The sequence below is a fragment of the Haemaphysalis longicornis genome, unplaced genomic scaffold (genome assembly GCF_048455015.1).
Source record: "Haemaphysalis longicornis isolate Haplotype H1 unplaced genomic scaffold, Haemaphysalis longicornis Haplotype H1 scaffold_2, whole genome shotgun sequence".
NCBI lineage: Eukaryota > Metazoa > Arthropoda > Arachnida > Ixodida > Ixodidae > Haemaphysalis > Haemaphysalis longicornis.
The window spans coordinates 177,445,900-177,464,219 of NW_027526295.1; the positions used below are offsets into that span (position 1 = coordinate 177,445,900).

Sequence of the window (18,320 nt, forward strand, 5' to 3'; positions counted from 1 at the left end):
TCGTCCCGGGTCTAGGACATTTCGGTGCAAGGCATATCGGTGCAGGACGTTTCGGTGCAGACATTTTGGTGTACGGATATTTCGGTGTACGTACGTATCGGTGTATGGATACCGTTTCGCTGCACGGACACCTCCGTGCGCAAACATTTCGGCGACCGAATTATCGTGTGCTTGCTTGTTTGAAAAAGCCATTATATTTTTATTTTCACTTAACATGGGTAGACAACAATCTAGCGCAGCGCTTGCATTTTTAGATTGGTGCCGTCTTCAATTTGTTCCGGGTGTTTTTAGAAACTGAACATTTCTATATTTTTCTTTAATACCTCGTTCATTTTAGCAAGACAAACGTCCTTGGTTCGATTAACCGGCTTTACTCGAACAAGACTTTTTCATGCCTTTGTTTCGGGACCAATTTTTCCGGGACCATTTTTTCCTACCTTGGATTTGGGACCATTTTTTCCGGGACCATTTCTTCCGGGACCATTTTTTCCAGGACCATTTTTTCCGGGACCATTTTTTCCGGGACCATTTTTTCCTACACCCGGTGTCGTGGATGACTTCAGCGGATCGGCATTTCAATGACCTTATGTTGAGCGAGGCCAGAGTGAGCTCATCGTTTTGGTCGACGTTTTCGTACGCCATTCTGCGAGCGTGACTTATCATCTATAGCGGATGCTTTGCACGCCGAGCCTCTCGAAATGCAGCATCTTCCTCGGCAGTGGGAACTATCCGCGGCAGGGCGATTTGGAGTCAACGATCACCAACAGCAGCTTCGACATTCAGGCCGCCGCTCTTCCACGGTACAGAGCGCATGCGGACGGCGACGCGAGGACGAACGAACGAGAGGCGTACGCTGTGACGTCTCTTTCCCGTTTCGAGCAGGTGTTGCCACGACACGGCGAACGCTCGAGTTTTTTTGTGACCACTGTTGACCAATCTCCCAAAGTGGGTATGCTTGGCTTTACGAGCGTGCACTAGAGCCACGCGTGCACGAGCGCTCGCCATTTTCTTGGTATTTTTAATTAGGGACACCATACAAAATATCTTCTCAGCAGCTTCGCTGTTAAAGTAGTATGCTAATGCGGATACAATAAACGTGTTCAGAGGAGCGTTGCATTAGGCAAAGGGCACTTTTTATGGCAATACCAAAATTGTGCGCAATGGTAATGATGGTACGAAAACGCCATTCCTTCCACGTTTCATTTGGCTGACTAAATAGGAAGTATGCTCAATAGCACATTACAGATACAGTCGAATCTCGTTACTACCAACCCCACATAACGAAATTCTTAATTTACGAATGTTCAAAATCCCCGCCAGCTTGTCTATATTTTCAATGAGAAAATATTTCAGAACTACGAATTTCAGTATAGCGCATATTTCAGAATAACGCACGCAATTTGTTTTCTCCTTCATAATCGAGGAACATGAGTATTCCGAATTAGAGTAAAGTAACAGCACCGCAACCCTCGCGTGAAACAGAAACCGCCGTTTCTGTGTGGGTTCCCCCAAGTGAATTAGCTATCATCATCCCATGTTGAGTGACTATTGCTAGCGCCACCACAAAGCTGTAGTTTAATGTGCAGTACTACAGCCTATCCGCCGTTGACCCTTTTCTCTCTCGTTGCTTGGGGTGTCAGTTGGTGGCCGGTCCGTGGTTCGGCTGTTTCTCACGCTATTCCCGTGTGCGGCAGGTATTTCTTTGTTGCAAGTGATCTTGTTGCGAAGTTCGTGCGAGATGCAACGATGAATGCAGCTAGCGACAGCAGTCATCGACCCGACGCGAACGAAGACGTCTGTGGGTCACGGAACACAGAAGAAGCTGAGACAGTGTGAAAAATTGATGTTTTACTGCACATCAACGAATTCCACACTGTCATCGCTCGCTGCAAAGATGTACCCGATGAGATGGCGAATTCCGTCATGTCTTCTGCACTTACCAGAAGAAAATAACCGATTTCGTCAAATAAACCTCCTTTGAAGTAAGCGCAATGTTTTGATTTGAGAGTTTGCGTGTTTGCACTCGCGTATACTTCTAAGGTACGCCATTTTCACTCTTAGGTATGGGCACTGGCATATAGCCGCAGGTTTTTCATTGCAGCGATATTTCAAAATAACGAATGATTTTGGGCAGTCTGGCCTGATTCCTTATATCGAGATTTGACTGTAATGTGTTTGTTTCGTGCACTTCTTAAAATGAGCCCAGCTGCGCTTCAAAGCCTTCTTCACAGCAGAGTGGATGGGCACTGGATTTCTTTTATTAAATAATGCGAAAGTCTTAAATGTCTCATCAAACGCGAAGAGCCATCCTTGGCGTCGTCGGCTGCGCGGGGTCAACACAAATAGTACAAAAATGGCCGCCGCTGTAAAGGGAAAATAAAACAATAAAAACACTTCATTGTTCCTGTGGGATTACAATCCGGGTGTTCAGAGCAGGAGCCAATAAGTGCATTAAGACTGCGCCAACTCGCTACCCTGCCAGAGGGGGAACAAGAATGAGTCTGGTGCGTGCCGCCTTTCTGGTGGACGTGACGGAACGTCACACGCGGAAGAGAGCCCTGACGGTGGGAAAGCCGCCGCATGAATTGCGGGTAGTCTGCCTGGCCGGAGTAATTGCGTCAAATTACGAAGAAAGAAAGCGAAGGAAGACACGCAGGCAAGGTGTACGAATAAAGAAGTAATTGATGGTCGCCAAGCCTTCGCCTTCAGAGTAAGTTATTGAGGATTTTTGTGCGTACGGCGGATGTTGCAGCCCGCTCAGTTCCGGTAGAAGAGGTCACGTCGCTACCGGTCGCGGCTGCTTGACGCGTTCCGCAGAAGCCAACTGTGCTCGCGCTGTCGCCAAACTGGCCGAGTAACGGTTTCGCGTTTAAGAGGGGCAATGCCGAGTGTACGACACTGAAAAGACGATGTGAAAAAAAAAAAAAAAAAAGCGAGAAGCCCGCCGGGTTCGCTTAAATACGCTTTGCAGAATAAAGTTTCAGCAGGATCCGCCGTTTCAGTGCCCTTCATCGTTCAATCTGTACTGCTGCAGATATTTGAGCATAGCTTGATGACTCTGCGAACGTTCTTCGTGATGTTTTTTTTTTTTTTTAATGGATGCGAGTCGTAGCTACGGGTGCACAGTTAGCTTCTAGTCGTGTTACGCAAAACGACGTTGTCAATACCTACTCTTCACGGAGTGTTACGCCGCTTCCTCATGCAGCTCAACCGCCATCCTCAGACCCACCTGCGACTAGTTGGCCAAGCCCTCGAAACAAGAATCCCCGCCTCTTTTCTCTCAATTTTCTTTCCGCAGTGATGGAGTACACCGTATCGGAGCGCCGAACGTTGGTGTCGTTTGTGTGGAGCACCTCCTGGATGGCAATGGGCACGTTATTGCCGTGGTACGGGTACCTGCTGCAAAGCTGGAGGGCCCTGGTCGCTTCCAACGCCGCTATTAGCGCCCTCCTTGTCATCGTTTTCTGGTGTGTGCCCCAGTCTTTATACGTATTAAAAAACATCAACCCATCACCAAAGATATATGGCGGGACCCGCTTTCACGAACACTTATAGTTCCTGAGAAAAGGAGTGAATGCAGGCGCTTTTCCTCTACAAGCCCTACTTTTCACGGGGCCCCTTTTTAAATGCCTGAACCACACTTCCCTGCACAGGGTGGCGAACCGGCGCTCCACGTTTAACATTTTGGCCTCTCCATTCGTTTTCCTCCTCCTCCTCCTCCTCCTCCTCCTCCTCCTCCTCCTCCTCCTCCTCCCATTAATCGTTAAGCCGAATGACTGGTAAAAAAGTGTAATGGAAAATCTAGGGAGGATTTTTAAGAATGCGTGAGTACTTCACCCACTTCACCGCGAACTTGAGGCTCGGCCTGATTAGCTCGCCTTGCTCCGGTTTGATCCACACGTTCCTCGCAGATTGTACCTGCCGTGCTCTGCATTCCATCCGCTCTAGTGTGGTCCCGTCTGCTAACTTTAGCAGCATCGTTGGCTGCCTGTCACTCTTTCACTGCCCTCCAGCATGGTCCTTTCATCACCATCACTCCAAGTCCATCCTCTTTTGCGCTTACTGGGCGCTGCAGTCGCTTTGCTCTCCATTTTACTCTTGCACACCGTGCAGCGGCTCATCGAAGGCGAAAGACGGCGAGCAGCCGCCAGAGCCATCCTTTCCCCAGCACCTAACTGCTCGGCGAATCCGGGAGCTGCGCGAAGGCATGCAGCTTCACCGCTGCCCGCTCGGCTTGACGCCACATCTCCAAGCGCGCGCAATTTCGCCGTTCTTCTGTTCCTCTGTGTCCGAGGACCGACCGCGCGAATTCGGCCGACGTGCGTTATCTATTGCTCCCGCAATAATAAGTAAAATTGTGTTTGACTACGATATTTGCGTCGACTCCACTTCGATGCTAACACAACTCATTAAGTCGCCAAGCTGTTCACTGCTCTACGAAATCATCGCGCACTAATCCTAATACCCGGTGACTACAGTTAGCTCACTCACTCACTCACTCACTCACTCACTCACTCACTCACTCACTCACTCACTCACTCACTCACTCACTCACTCACTCACTCACTCACTCACTCACTCACTCACTCACTCACTCACTCACTCACTCACTCACTCACTCACTCACTCACTCACTCACTCACTCACTCACTCACTCGGTGTTTCCGCCCTGCGTTTCAAGGTGGGTTCCCGAGTCTTCCAGCTGGCTGCTCTCGGTGGACCGTAAGAAAGAAGCCCTCGCCAACCTGCAGAAGATAGCGCGGACAAACGGCAAGGTTGTCTCCACAGAGCACCTTGAAATGCTGCTAAAGGCAAGTTTTACGGATGGCCCCGCGCGCTTTCAAAGTGACTTCGGTACCTTGTTCCTCCTGAACATAGTCTTCATGAAGGTTGGGGCCTTATCTTAACTACTCTGCTACCCTTCGGTAAGTTTAGGGTAGTAATGGCTTTAGAAATAGAAAAATGTGCCGTTGTTATTCTCACTACTCTCGCACAGCACTGAACGAAGGCGAGACTGCTTACCACGGGTTCGAGCGAGTCAAGCCGTATGACAAGAACGGCGCTCGCCGCGCGCACACCAGTCACTGCAAAGCGAAGTGGTAACTTTCATAGCACAGGCGTTTATTACGTGGACAACCACGATACAGAAACAACACTGCACTACGCACCTAGCCCCTGGGGCAAACACCCGCCAGCGTCTGCCCAGCCTGGTATCGAGCGGCAGTTGGCGTCCGCATTCGTATGCCGACGCGACGCTCGTTGAGGTAAAGGAAGGGGATCACAGTGGCCGCTTTACACTGCAAGCCTCAGGGCTCTGCCGGGCGGCATCGGCCCTCGTCCGCTGACCTTAGACGGTGCAAGCCGTCACAGCGCGGACGCGGGTTGGGATGAACCTTGTCCGATCAACAAAGCGCCCCCCCCCCCCCCCCAAAGAGAAGGGCACGTCCCAAAACCTGCCATCTGTACACGTGATACAATGCCGGGTCACTTTTTCCGTTTAAGCTAGGATTAATTATTGGGGGGGGGGGGGGGGAAAGGGGGGGGAAGGGATTGGGGGGGGGGGGTCTCGCTTGTAAACAGGCGGTCATTGAACACCAGCTGTCAGGCCAAGTTTCGGCGCAAAGAACATTGTTACGAATAAAATACGTGACAGCCACTTCTGCGAAACTTGAAACAATACGAACTGACAGTTTACGGTTTTCTAAATAGTACACGAAAACTATAGCAAACAAATAAAAAGCAGGTTCTGTGGTAAAATAACAAATTGCTATAACTATGCTCAGGCATGAGCAAAAAGAGACTGGGACCTTTTGATATTGGCGTTGCTGGTAAACGATAGTGTTTACCGAAATAACAGGCTACCCGAAATATCGCCCTTCAGATCCCCGGACAACCCGAAATATCGGGTACAGAGAAAACTTTGTAGGAACCCGTAACTAGAAATAGCAAATCCATTTCTACAGTTTAGAACAAATAGTACAAATTCTATATGAAATATAAATAAACTGCACACCCCTGATGGACAAGGTATAGTATGGACATACACACACTAGTGACGGGCAGCGAGGCTTGCGTGGCTTCTACAAGCAATGAGTTTACTTTCTTGCCAGATGACTTCACAGACTAGCGATCCGCTAGTGTTGAAAACCGCGGTATGTGTGGATGAAGGTTAATTCTGCGCCTTTGTAAGCGCATTTCGATCGGACGCTCTGCTTAAGAATGAGTGTACAGAGGCTGTTTAATAACGTCACGATGGTTTTATACGAGAGTATTAAAGAGCAGATTTCGCTCATGTTAAATATCTGCGACGCATACGTGAACTGTTTAGTGAATAGCTTCCCGCTGTTGGGCGCTAAGGTTGGGCACTTCATCCACCAGCACTGGAAGCAACCTCGGTCACTTTCCCCACATACCTTGATATAGTGGTAATTTTCAACGAGGAGCGCTAAAGGCCCCGTGTCGCACAAAAGCTGGCGCCATCAGAGGCTTTGACCGGGAGCGGTAAATAGCGTGAGCTAAAATTACAGTACCACCGCCTCGCTGCGCCCACTGATGCCCCACTATCGTTAGGCGCTGTCCCAAGAAATGGTGTGCGGGCGGGAGCGGAAAGTTTTCGCCGCTCGCGGGCGCCGCAGTGGAGTACGATGACTGCAGCGCTAGCGTGTAATGCGCCGTAGAAAATGATAATACGATGGGAACGTGGATTAATAATGCTATCGCGTTCAACCCTTAAATGGTCCCTCCAACACTTTCGATAAATGTTTTCACTCTTTCCTTGGTGTCTGGAACCACTGCGAAAGCTATAGTAATCGCTATGCAGCATGGAGCAGCACTGCGTGATTTGCTCGTCGCACTAGATACGCCTTCCATTTCTGCTTTGGTTTTGTGGTTTTTTTTTTTAAGTTGCTATCGAAAAGCGTTCATTGCTGCAACTAAAGGAAAACCGGCAAACAGCTGCTACATGGCCTCTGTGACGTTATTCGAGCGGTCGAAGAACGTCAAGACCGGGAAAGAGGTAGAAATCTTTTGAGCGAGTTTCCAAGTTATCTGATGGGCATAGAGCAGTAATTTTTGGCTGAGGTACTTTGCGACCCTCTAATCTAAGTACTGGGTGTGTTGGGCGACTACGGCCTGCAAGGATTTCAGATTTCAAACCAGTTGAAAAAAGTGTTGCAGGGTCCCTTTAAAGGCGGTGGCTAAGCGTCTTCCAAATGTTTTTTATACACAGGTGACGGCCAGTGAAACGGAGGTGCGAGCTGTAGGCCATCAGGCGCTAACTTTCTGGCAAAGCACCGTCCTCATGCTCAGATCTCCCATTATTCGGAGGATCACCATTCTAATCTACTCGGCCTGGTACGTTCGCACGTGTACACAAAGGTAACTCGTAAGGGGCAGCCTTCCACTGCACTGTCCTTTGGCGCTGTTCGAGTGTTTCTCGCAAAATAGTGAACAATCTTTACGTATCGTGCGTTTGGAAGGTATGAGTGAGGAAGTGATTCCAGGCAAGGCGCAACAGAAGAATCCTCTCCTGATATGTCGTGGCTCGCTTGGGGAAGGCAGGGTCTAAAGGTTTACAAGAAATGCATTTCCTAGCACATAAACAGAGCTATTCACCACTTTGTGCTCCAACCTGGTACAAAAAGCGCCAATCGGGCTGGCGATCTGCGCTGTACCCTTTCATTTATTTATTTATTTCATTTATTGAAGCCTTAAAGGCCCGGAGGCATTACATAAGGCGGGAGTCGTACCTTATCCCGAGTCGTACCGCTATCACGGATCTTTTGAAGATAGCCAAACAGTGCAGCCAGTTTTTTTTTTTTTTTTTTAAAGGAAGAAGGTTCGTGCAACTAACTTACATGACTCATCCATGGCAGTGATAGGAATAAAGAAACGGAAAGTGCTTTTTCCCAATCCTCCTTTTTAGCCTCCCACACTTTTACTTCTGCCCTTCCCTCTTCACCAGCCGCCTTCAGTGCAGCTATTTCGTTCACTATCATTGCACTTGTGTATAATTTCAAATTACCCACAGTCGACACCAATTTGTTTCTCATGGCTCAACAGTGTTGCTCCACAGATGCACGCTCTGTCCCTGCCTACAGAAGCAATGGCAGCTTACAATGGAAAATGAACGTTGATGAGTTCTCGTTTCTGCGGTCCAGGTTTATAATCAGCTTGTGCTACAACGTAGCGCAAGTGGAACTTGGACGTTTGGACCTGGACATCTACTCAACGTACTCGATCGCCATCGCCTTTGAGCTTCCCGTGAACGTCTTCTGCATTTTGGCGCTTGACACGCTGGGGCGGCGCTGGCCAAACACTATATTCATGTTCGCTGGTGGCCTCGTCTGCCTCGTCATGTGGCTGCTTAGAACAGGTCGGTGGCGCCACTACCCGGTGATTCCCCCAGTCTGTCATCGTGCGTTAAATAACAAAAGTTATGAAAGCAACTTCAAATTTCCCCTATTGTAAATAACATTTATTACAAAAACAAAATCGCCACGTATCTGCTTGTTTCACTATAAATGTAGTCGGAACACGAAAGCCTTCGCCGCCCCTTCTCAGAACGTTTACTTCAAATTGCAAAAAAAAGGTACGATTCTAGATATGACAATATACGCATCGATCATGAAGGAGTACAATAGTGTCACTTTATCTCGTAAACCACGTGTCGGTATACATTAAGATCGTTCATAGATTCGTTTACTTAGCGCGAGAAAAATTGTCGCTCGGGTTCGTGCTCCGTTTGCGATTTGGGTGGTTGAAGGTTTGACGATCGATTGGACGCAATTTTGTCGAACTTAGGCGCACTTTTAGAAAAAGATTTGACGCAGTTTTGGCTCCGTTTTTGTGTGACGAAGCTTTTGCGCTTCTCTCAGCGTCCTTTAGAAGGGGATGATAATGTTTTTTTTTTTTTTGCTACGTTGAGCTTAGTGTACCACCTCGACGTCTATACACCCAAGCCCAAGCTCTTTTTTTATTTTTTTGGCTCAAAAACTGTTTTCAAGGCGTTATTTTTTATTGCTACCGCAAGAATGAAGATATGCAGTTTCTTGTGTCAAATATGCGTAATGCTTTCTTTCTGCTGAACATTGAACGGAATCCCTTTAACTTTTGGTCGGGCGACCGCAACGAGGGACACGCAGACAGACATGTCAGCTGGGAGACCAAAATTTGCCCGCTTAGGTGGCCCAAAAAAAGACTATCGTCTTTAAAATTCAAACAGAGTCCGGAAGGATTTCCTCGCATCTCAAAGCGTTTCATCTCTGAGTGTATGCCGCTTAACTGGTGCGTCTTGGGCGGCCTGCAGTAACTTTGCGACAGCGCTGTCCATCCGCTCAGTTACTGACTCTCCACTGTCGGAGGTTTCTCTTACGTAGCTGCACTTCGCGCCATTACGTACTTCAGTACACATTACATCGGTAACTGCTATCGGGCTTGTATGAAGTGAGATTCGACACTTTGTCTTCTTTTGTTGTCGATGTTTTCTATTGGTGAACTTTTTTTGTGCCTTCCCATTTATTTTTGTTTGTTTTTTGTTGGTGCCTTTCCATTACGCTTACACCTATGTATAGCAATCGGACTTGTATGAAGTGAGCTTCGACACTTTGTCATTTTTTGTTGACGATGTGTTTTAGTGGTGCATTTTTTTGTGCCTTTTGATTTGGGTTTTTGCTTTTTATTGAGGCCTTTCAAACATTACGCGAAAAACTGAACGGAAGAGTGTGGGAGGAGGCATGCTGTCGCTTTTGTAGGACCTTTTGGGTGCCGTGGGGTTTAACGTGGTGTGTATTACGGACAGTTCTGGCGCTTATTTGAAGAAAAGACATACATTTTACATCAGCAAGACCAAATCCAAATCTATCCATAACGCCGTAGCAAAATGAAAATCCGAAGCCCACCTATTTGTTTCTGACCCTATTCTAGCCTTCACCAGAACCTAAACGTCTGCCTATAGATCAAGCCTGGCGAGAGTGTATCACTTGCCTGCTGCTTTATCATGTTGAGACACGGCCGGGCTAGAGCGGACACGCGCGCTGCCGCCGCTCTAGCCCGGCTCTCCGTTAACTCTCCCCACCCAGCCACGGTGGAGGAGGCGGCCGTTGCGTTAGCACTCTCGATGAGGCCAACCCCATCAATCATAATCTCTGATTCTAAAACGGCCGTTAAAAATTTCGCTAGCGGCCTAATATCAACGCTGACCTTCAAACATTCTGCAACAAAATCCTCCCAATTCCCCAGTAGAGCTTATCTGGACTCCGGCACACGCTGGTCTCGAGGGAAATGAGGCTGCCCACGACTCGGCTCGCGGGCTTACGATCCGAGCTGGGGCCAGTCACGTTCCCTACCACGGGGCCAGATCTGCCAGGGAGCGACTAGTCACGTACAATGAAATAACTACCCATTACCGCCTCTCCCGCTGTAGATACCCTCCCTCCGATATCCACCTCGACCTTTCAAAAGAACACGCATGGCGTCTTCTACAGACGAACACCTTCCCTAAACCCGCGAAACTGAACCTTATCCACCCTTCTCTATACCCCTCCCCAGAATGCCCTGCATGCGGTGCCCTCGCCACCCTTCCTCACATACTGTGGGGATGTCCTAAAGACCCGTTTCCTTCAATTACTTGTGTAGAGCAGTAGGAGAAGGTGCTGCCGAGCTCAGACCAAGAGGTGCAAACCGCTGGGGTCACGATTAGAATGCTCAGTAAAGTGTTTCTCTCTCTCTCTCTTTCGCTCTGGCGTGCGTGCGTACATGTGTTGTGCGTGTGTGTGTGTTAGTGAACGCAAAAACGCAACAAATCTTACTATTTGCTTCATTTTCAGCTCGTTTGCTTGCTCGACTTCTCGGTAAATCTCGCACTGAAGCCAATTTCTTCTGGTGCTGCGCCATCTGTGCTTATTTTTCAAGCACACAAAACGGGCAACATTAATTCGGAAGAGTTCAACTTCGCAATATCATGCACCTCGTGCATAATAAAAGACCCGTGTGATGTAGTAGACATTTTCTACATGGAAACGATCACTGTAGTACTAAACCCTAAATCCCGTAGTATCATCTGCATATACTGCATATTTTGCATTTTTTTTCTAAGTTAACTACATCATTATGATATATGTTAAAGATTAGCGATCCTAAAATGCTTCCTTGGGATATACCTGCTGCAGCTGAATTCAGCCGTGAGGATTCTTTTCCAGCGGCTGCAAATTGGCGCCAACGTTGTAAATGAGAAGAAATTAAAGTGCGATCTATGTATGCATAACTATAATACTAAAGATTTATATTAGACGCTAGGCTGCTAGACAAACTATTGGACAATCCTATGCTTTTCCGCAGACTCTGCTTTGGGAACGCTGATTATGGCGACTGTGATGATCATGACTTTCGCGGGAGGCTTCAACGTCACGTACCAAGTTGCGTCTGAGGTGTTCCCCACCGTGATCAGGGGTCGCGCCGTACTGCTCCAGAGGCTTCTGGGAGATGTTGGAGGGCTGCTTGGAGCACAGGTCGAGTCTCTGGTAAGCGGCCTCTCAAATATCTTGTTTTGAAGCTCAACCTCTGTGTTTTAGTTCTCGAAGCGTCCCGTGGCTTTTCGAGGCTATCATCGTCTTCTGCTAGCTTCATGCTTGTTTTCGTCTTCTGTTCTCCCCCGATCCACGTTGAATATATATTAGGTGTTCCTTTATAATCCGGAAATAACAGAAAAGGTTGTGCAACAAGGAGCTGCAGAATGACAACAGTTGTACAGCTACCAAACTTCCACTGAAGCAATGGAAGCATCCTCAAACATTATTGTAAAGATGTCGACGGTTCTGCACATAATCGGGAAGGCCGTTCACCCGGGCAGGATGGCAACCCGTGTTCCGGGAATTTCTCGCGGCGCACGGAAACGTGGAGGTGCGGACACGCGTGGGCCTCTCGCACGTGGGGATACGGGACTCATCGCAGGCAGTGGTGTCGGCTGCCCGCGGCAACCCGTTCAAGAGGCCAAGATACCACGTGCCGCCGGCCTGTCCGCACCCTTCATTTTCCGAGGAACAAGCAAGCCGATGAGGCGACGATCGGGGCGACGGTCTGGTGGGGAATGCGAGGGGGACAGGTCAAAGGGTATCCCATCATATTGATGGTGTGTCATGATTGGATGTTTTCTGCATGTGGGCTGGACTCTCGGTGGGCTAAAAACGGAGTGCGAGAGTCCGGCCGGCCGTTCTTTTACGGTGCGGTGCGTGCACCATCGGCTTTGCCGAGGAAGGTAGTCAGTCCCAATGCTTCCCGCTTTTGACTGTAATGTACAAATGTAAATAAGTGTACATAAATATTCCTTGCATTACTTCAACTTCGTCTTCGAGGCCCCATTTGTCTGCAATGAGAAGATCTGCTACCCGGAAGACCGCAAAGCCGCCCCAACCTCCAGTTGGCGTGTGAGGCGGAACTCCAACGAACAATTACTATTATCTTGATTATTTCATTTAAATCATGAAAGAGGCGAGTTCTGCTTGGCGAATCGGGCTTAACCGAAATTCTCACGATGGAGTACGGACTAGTATGCATGGATACGTTAATTCATCCTAAACATGCCTGATCATGCTTTGCCTCTTTAATAAAGGTATACGTCTGGCCTCGAAGTAGTGGAGTTGTGGCGAATAATGTTCTGATTGCAACAGCAAGTTTTCCTTTTAACATACCTTAGTTGAGTCTACCGCTCTAGAATACAAGAGCATATACTGTTACAAGGTCACCTGAGAAAAAAATACGTCAGAATGTTTTCGCCAAAAAGGACGACCTCAGTGAAGATTGCGCTGCTGGCCGAGTTGCTAGATTTAAATATTTAGCTCGCTCTTGTAATGCCATACTGAGTAAATTGCTAGCGGAGATAAGAACTGAATATCCTTCGTTTCAGCAGCGATGCGCTTAAGCAGGTAACGTCCCGTATGCGCATGCAGAACACGCTCCATTATCCCTTCAGCTTCAAACGAATAATTGGAAGGCAAAGCACGGGCGTTTAATTCACCTGCTCTGCCACGTAGCATTTTACTGTCGGATGATCTACTCGATGGCATCACTTGCTAATCGAGCCACATGACGTTTCACCAAAAAGGTTCAGAGACTTTTACTTGGACTCCCAGTCGCTCGTCTTTTTTTACTATAAGGTTTGCTTCTAACTGCCCTGTAATACAATACCTGCATCGGATTCTATAACGATGCTCTCCGGTCGCTATGTAGAGTGCTATTTCGACAGTTTCCACTTTTATTTCTTACCCTGCACGGAGCACCAAACTCTGATAATCTGCCTTAACAATGATCCACACTATTGGATTTGAACAACAAATCAACCTTTTTTTAACGGGAGATTATACTTGTTCTGCGCTATGTATTTTTACAGCGAAACTGTTTGCTTCTAGCTCTTGTACGCGTACTCCCCATACGTTCCAAAGGGAGGTACCCTACCCGGGAAATGTCCGCGAGCAGAACGCGTCCGCGAGCAGGATCCCTGGTAGATAGGCAAGGCGTGGCGCAGCAGAGCTGGAGAGAGTATGATGTCGGTGCTCAGCGCTGAACTGGAGCCGCGGAGAGAAAAGGGATGGCAAGATGCAGGAGCAGCGGAAACGTACGAAAGAGGGAGAGAGCGTAGTACAAACGCGACACAGCCGCTCCCGTCGCCGGTCATGTGGACACCCACGGCCGGGAAGCAGCAGAAGCTTTGCACATTCCTTTCGATTGCGCCCTGGCCATTCTTGTTTTGTTTCAGGAATGTGCGCCACCCACTGCAACCAAAACGGCTCCGCTGGTTAACGCGGGAACATTTCAGCTGTTAGGCTAACCAACATTTTCCTTTCTGTTTTTTCCTCCCTCACACAGTACTTTCCCCAGACGTTAAGGTTGAACAACGAACGTCAGACTGCAGCAGTTCATCATTCACTTACACATTTGATGCCATCACGTCATCATCTCCCGAACTGGAATCTACACCAGAGTTTCACGCCGAAACATATAAGGTTTCGAAGGTGCTGGTAAAGCTGCCAACTGTAGAAAATCAGAGCCCAGTCATAAATACTCGTAGGTATTTAACAACAACCCGCCTCGTGGGTTCAAGTGTAGCATTAACTCTTGCAATCGTCGAAACTCATAAATCTTGCATTTCTCCGATTCCCCGCAGGCTGAGCTGGATGCCTACCTTCCCATGCTCGTAATGGGCTGCACAGCGTTGGTAGCCGGCGTGCTGATATTCTTCCTACCAGAGACGATGGGCGTGGCCATGCCCCAGACCATCGAGGACGGCGAGAGCTTGGGTCAAGGCACCGGGGTCTGTTTCTGTCCGATCTTCGCCAGCAGTAGAGATGAATCCCCTGCTGTGCAAGACAAGTCTACCAGGAAACGAAGGTTAGTGCGCATTCGCACGTTGCTCCGCAAATTCGTCATGGTAAAAATGACCGACAGGACAATTCGTTGTATTAAACCATATAGTTTTGCTTTTAAAATTACCCTATGCCACCCAATATCATTTTTGCGGGAGCTAGTCTATCCCAGAGGAATACATGAGCATTAATATTGCATCCAGTGTAAGCGAGTGCTGAAGCGAAGCTCGAGCAAGTCACATGGAGAACGGCTGTAGCTAGTGTGTGGCATGCACACTGGCGACTGTGGGGTGGGCCATGTGAGTAGTGTGTCTCATGTGGGTAGGGATATGATCGCTAACGCCTAACAGCATTTGAGAGCCTCAAACCTCTTTTGCAATCCTCGTTTGACTCCAATAACACTTAAACCGGATTTCTTTACACATAATTCGTTGCTACTCGATAGTGGCATGTGAGCTGAATGGCATTCTGTTCGAGGGCCTTTCAATCCCCGGCGCCGCAGAGGTGTACAGCCGAAACCTTGTGGTACGAATACAAAACGCATTGCTCAACTGCCCGTCTATTTTAATTTGGTCGCGCAGAATTTCGAATGTCGAATCACAGGTGGCGTTGCAGTAATATCAGTAATACGCATTTATTTTTTTGTCGTTCTCTGAGTAACCAGCTGCCTAGCGACATAACACGGAGAGGGGGTGGCGGGGCAAAAATGAAGAATTGCAGGTGTGAAACGTGGAATAGTTGCTGTAGATGCCAGCCCCCTCGAATAGTATGAAAGTGTTTTCTCGTTCACTAAATAATGCCGGTTCCGGTATTCGCGTTATTTCTTCTTGACGATCCCACGTTATGGAGGGTCGCTGGTAGGCTTAGACTCCGCTTAGGACAGTGCCACGAAAGCATGCTCGAAGGACGAATCGTCGTAAACTCACACGATTGACGAATTAGCATGGCCAGCATAAGATCCGGCTGAAAAACATGGCTTGAGCAGGACACTGTAATATGTGCCCACTGCTTTTTCTCACGATGGTCAGCGCAGACGACAACTCGAGACAGAAAGAGAGGGGACGACTGTTTCTGCTCCGTGTTATTTTCTGCGCCGACCATGTATCTTCCAACCCGCCCAACTTGCTACCCAACGACTTTTTGTATAGCGCCGTGGCCCTGAGTCAGTGATTTATTTTTAGACTAGCTATTTCGGCTTGGAATTGGCCGATTTAGTTCTCATAGGCGCAGGGATTTCTCATTCTGATGCACTTCGGAGAAACAGGCCAAACGGTGTTCAATAAAATCTTACGTTTTAGTTACAATTTTTTTTTCCTGCCCGTTTCATAAAGTCATATAAGTTTACATTGTTTAACTCATTGTTATCCCTGCTGCGCATACGAAGCACTTCAGGATTTATGGGGCCTCCACAAAGAAGTATGTGCGTTCTTTACGCTTGAGCTCGACGCTTAATTTTGTGCACTCTGCTAAAATTATGTGCACTCTTATTAGGAGAAGGCTTCGGCAGCGGTTCTGTCTCCTGCCAGAAAATTGCTAAGACAAAAAAGCTGCAAAAAAGCACAAGCACGGCACCTGTGCAAGAGCTCCTGTGTCTACCGCATGTGCAGTGGCAGAAAACTCACACCGCCTACCATCGTAGCTTACACCGAATTCCATCTATGTTGCAACCAGTTTTTTCATCGTTTCAGAACGAATAATTCTGAGAAATGTCATGTTATCATTTTTATATAGCATCACAGCTCGTTTAGTGCTGAAGTTCCGGTTGAAGTATAATGAAGCTTTAAACCCAGAATCGAGAAATGTTTGACACTGAAATATCGCTGCGGTGCAGCTGCAAGATTCATAAACAACACGGATGTGCATGCCCCTTCATAAAGACAACTGGTATAAGTGCGCATCTTCCATACTCAGTAACATTCTTGATTCTTTTAATTCCGGTCTGAATTTTGTTTTACAGGTTTGGCATCGTTCCATTTCGCAAGAAGCTACCGGTTACTCGGAAACAAGAGGTTAACAACGCTTTCCAAGATGATGTGGCAGTTGTATCCACAATCTACAATGCTTACAGATAAAATGTCCCAATCTGTTAGGCCAAGCGGCTTCGTTTCCGCTGAGTCACTGCGAAACGACGGGAAAGCCGCTGCCATTCCACGTCCAGGTGCAGCACCTATTTGGCAGCAGCACGTCAACGAAGTCTACTACGGAATGTGTCGGACGTCTTCTATGACAGCAAGTTACGGAGCGTTACGCTCATAGGTTTTTCTATTTTACCTGCGGCGACAAAAACACCGTGGCAATGACTTATCATCCCACTTGTACAAAGAATCACCCGTCATACAATAAACGCTTACTTATTTCCCACCTAAAGAATCTGATGCACGCCAAGAATGGCGCATTACTTTCGTCGTGCAGCCGGGAAAAGTGTTTTTGCAGTTCGTTCGGTAGCTCCGTAGCATCACGTGGCGTTTGCGCTCAATGTCACAATGACCTCGCACGCCGGGCGTTCGTTTCGCATGTGTTGGAGTCCTTCTATTTAGTGTGAACGTTACGTTGCGTTACCTTAAGTTACGTTACATTACGTTTAATAAGTTCGTTGCAAGCTACTCAAATAAATGTGGCTAAGGCAGCGAGGTTGAAACTGCCTCTCACTCAAGGCAATTTATGATATCCATGGCTCACTACAAAACCGAAGCAAGAATAGCGAAAAAGAATTAAAGCCGTTCCAATCAACGTGAGCCTGTCGGAAGTGGAAAGCAGTGATTTGCCATAATGGGCTGTAGCGCCGTTATCCGCTCACTGCTACCACCCATCATGCTCCTCGCTGCCCTGTCTCACTCCTCTCTTGATGAATAGAACGGAGGTTTGCCCAATGCAATTCAAATTTCCAGTCTTCCCAGTGCTCGCGCGCCGCCTGCCTGTAACAGCGCCGGCTGGAGTTTTGTTCTTTTTGTGCTTGCTTTTCATCCCGCACGTGCCGGCGCTGCCGGCACCTTACTGCGCAGTTTGCAACGCGCCATTTTTTTCTTGCACTGCCACTTTTGTTCGATTACTATCGTAAAAACCAACATAACGAGCGTTTCCAACTAAATGAACGCGGGCGCTGCCGGTTAATTACGAGTATTTTGCCTCAAATGCGCGTGCAGTTTTCTTTGCGCTAAACAACGGCGAGATGTAGGACAAGCGCCAGCGGTTCGGAAGTTTTGAACGGTTATGACTATATAAACCGCGTGGTTTTCGAATCCTCTGTTGGAGGCCGCTACGACAGTACGCCGGGCCCTTCTTGGGTCCGTTATCTCTCTGCACCGCCTGATTCCGGAAGTCGACTGTTATGCGTTAAGCGTTACAGCGAGCTGCGACGACAAGGCAAGCCCTTAAAGTGCTCTGCACTTAAAAGTGTGCTTCTCGCTGCAGGTGGAAAGATAGGCGCGAAGCGTGTGTGCATTGCAGGGTTTCACGCTAACGCCACCTGATGCTACATAACGACCGGCAAATAGAATGCCCAGGCTGCCGGTGCACGTGGCATCTTGTTGAATGAGTGCTTGCAACAGCGGCCAGTCGGGCTGAATAAAGGTGTCATGCCCTTTTGGTCCGTTCTCTCATTTTTTTCTCGTCTCCACATAAACCACAGGGTGAATGACGGTATAATTGAGATCAGACAAGCAGATAGATTAACATTAAATACCTTTACACAATATGGGTAGACCTGGTCTGACACGTTGGCTGTTCACAACAAACTCTAAAAATGTGCCTGGCTTCGCCTTAGCAGAATGCGCATAAAGGACCAACTGGTGCAGCCAACGGAGCAAATTCAACAAAAGAAAAATCGCCACTTATTCCACTCACTCAAGGTATCGGATAGCCAGCGAAGATTTTTAGCACACGACACAGAATAGACACAAAATTTAGGTTAAAGGTATACGAGCAAATTTATTCCTCTTGGGCAAGGAATACTGTTGGGCTATT

General features: G+C 48.0%; 1 protein-coding gene across 2 annotated transcripts in view; it reads left to right on the top strand.

Moving 5' to 3' along the window:
* LOC144169528 (solute carrier family 22 member 7-like) overlaps positions 1–17,864 on the top strand; it is a 45,708-nt gene extending 27,844 nt beyond the window's left edge. Inside the window, exons 5-11 of one of the 2 annotated variants that reach the window (XM_077698737.1) lie at positions 3,299–3,467; positions 4,682–4,811; positions 7,229–7,353; positions 8,160–8,374; positions 11,338–11,519; positions 14,159–14,382; positions 16,315–17,863. In XM_077698737.1, coding sequence (XP_077554863.1) covers positions 3,299–3,467; positions 4,682–4,811; positions 7,229–7,353; positions 8,160–8,374; positions 11,338–11,519; positions 14,159–14,382; positions 16,315–16,429 — 1,160 coding nt within the window. In that variant the 3' untranslated portion in view covers positions 16,430–17,863. Of the gene's footprint in view, positions 1–3,298; positions 3,468–4,681; positions 4,812–7,228; positions 7,354–8,159; positions 8,375–11,337; positions 11,520–14,158; positions 14,383–16,314 lie in introns of both variants that reach the window. The other variant, XM_077698739.1, reaches the window with a different exon arrangement.
* Positions 17,865–18,320: the final 456 nt, after the last annotated feature.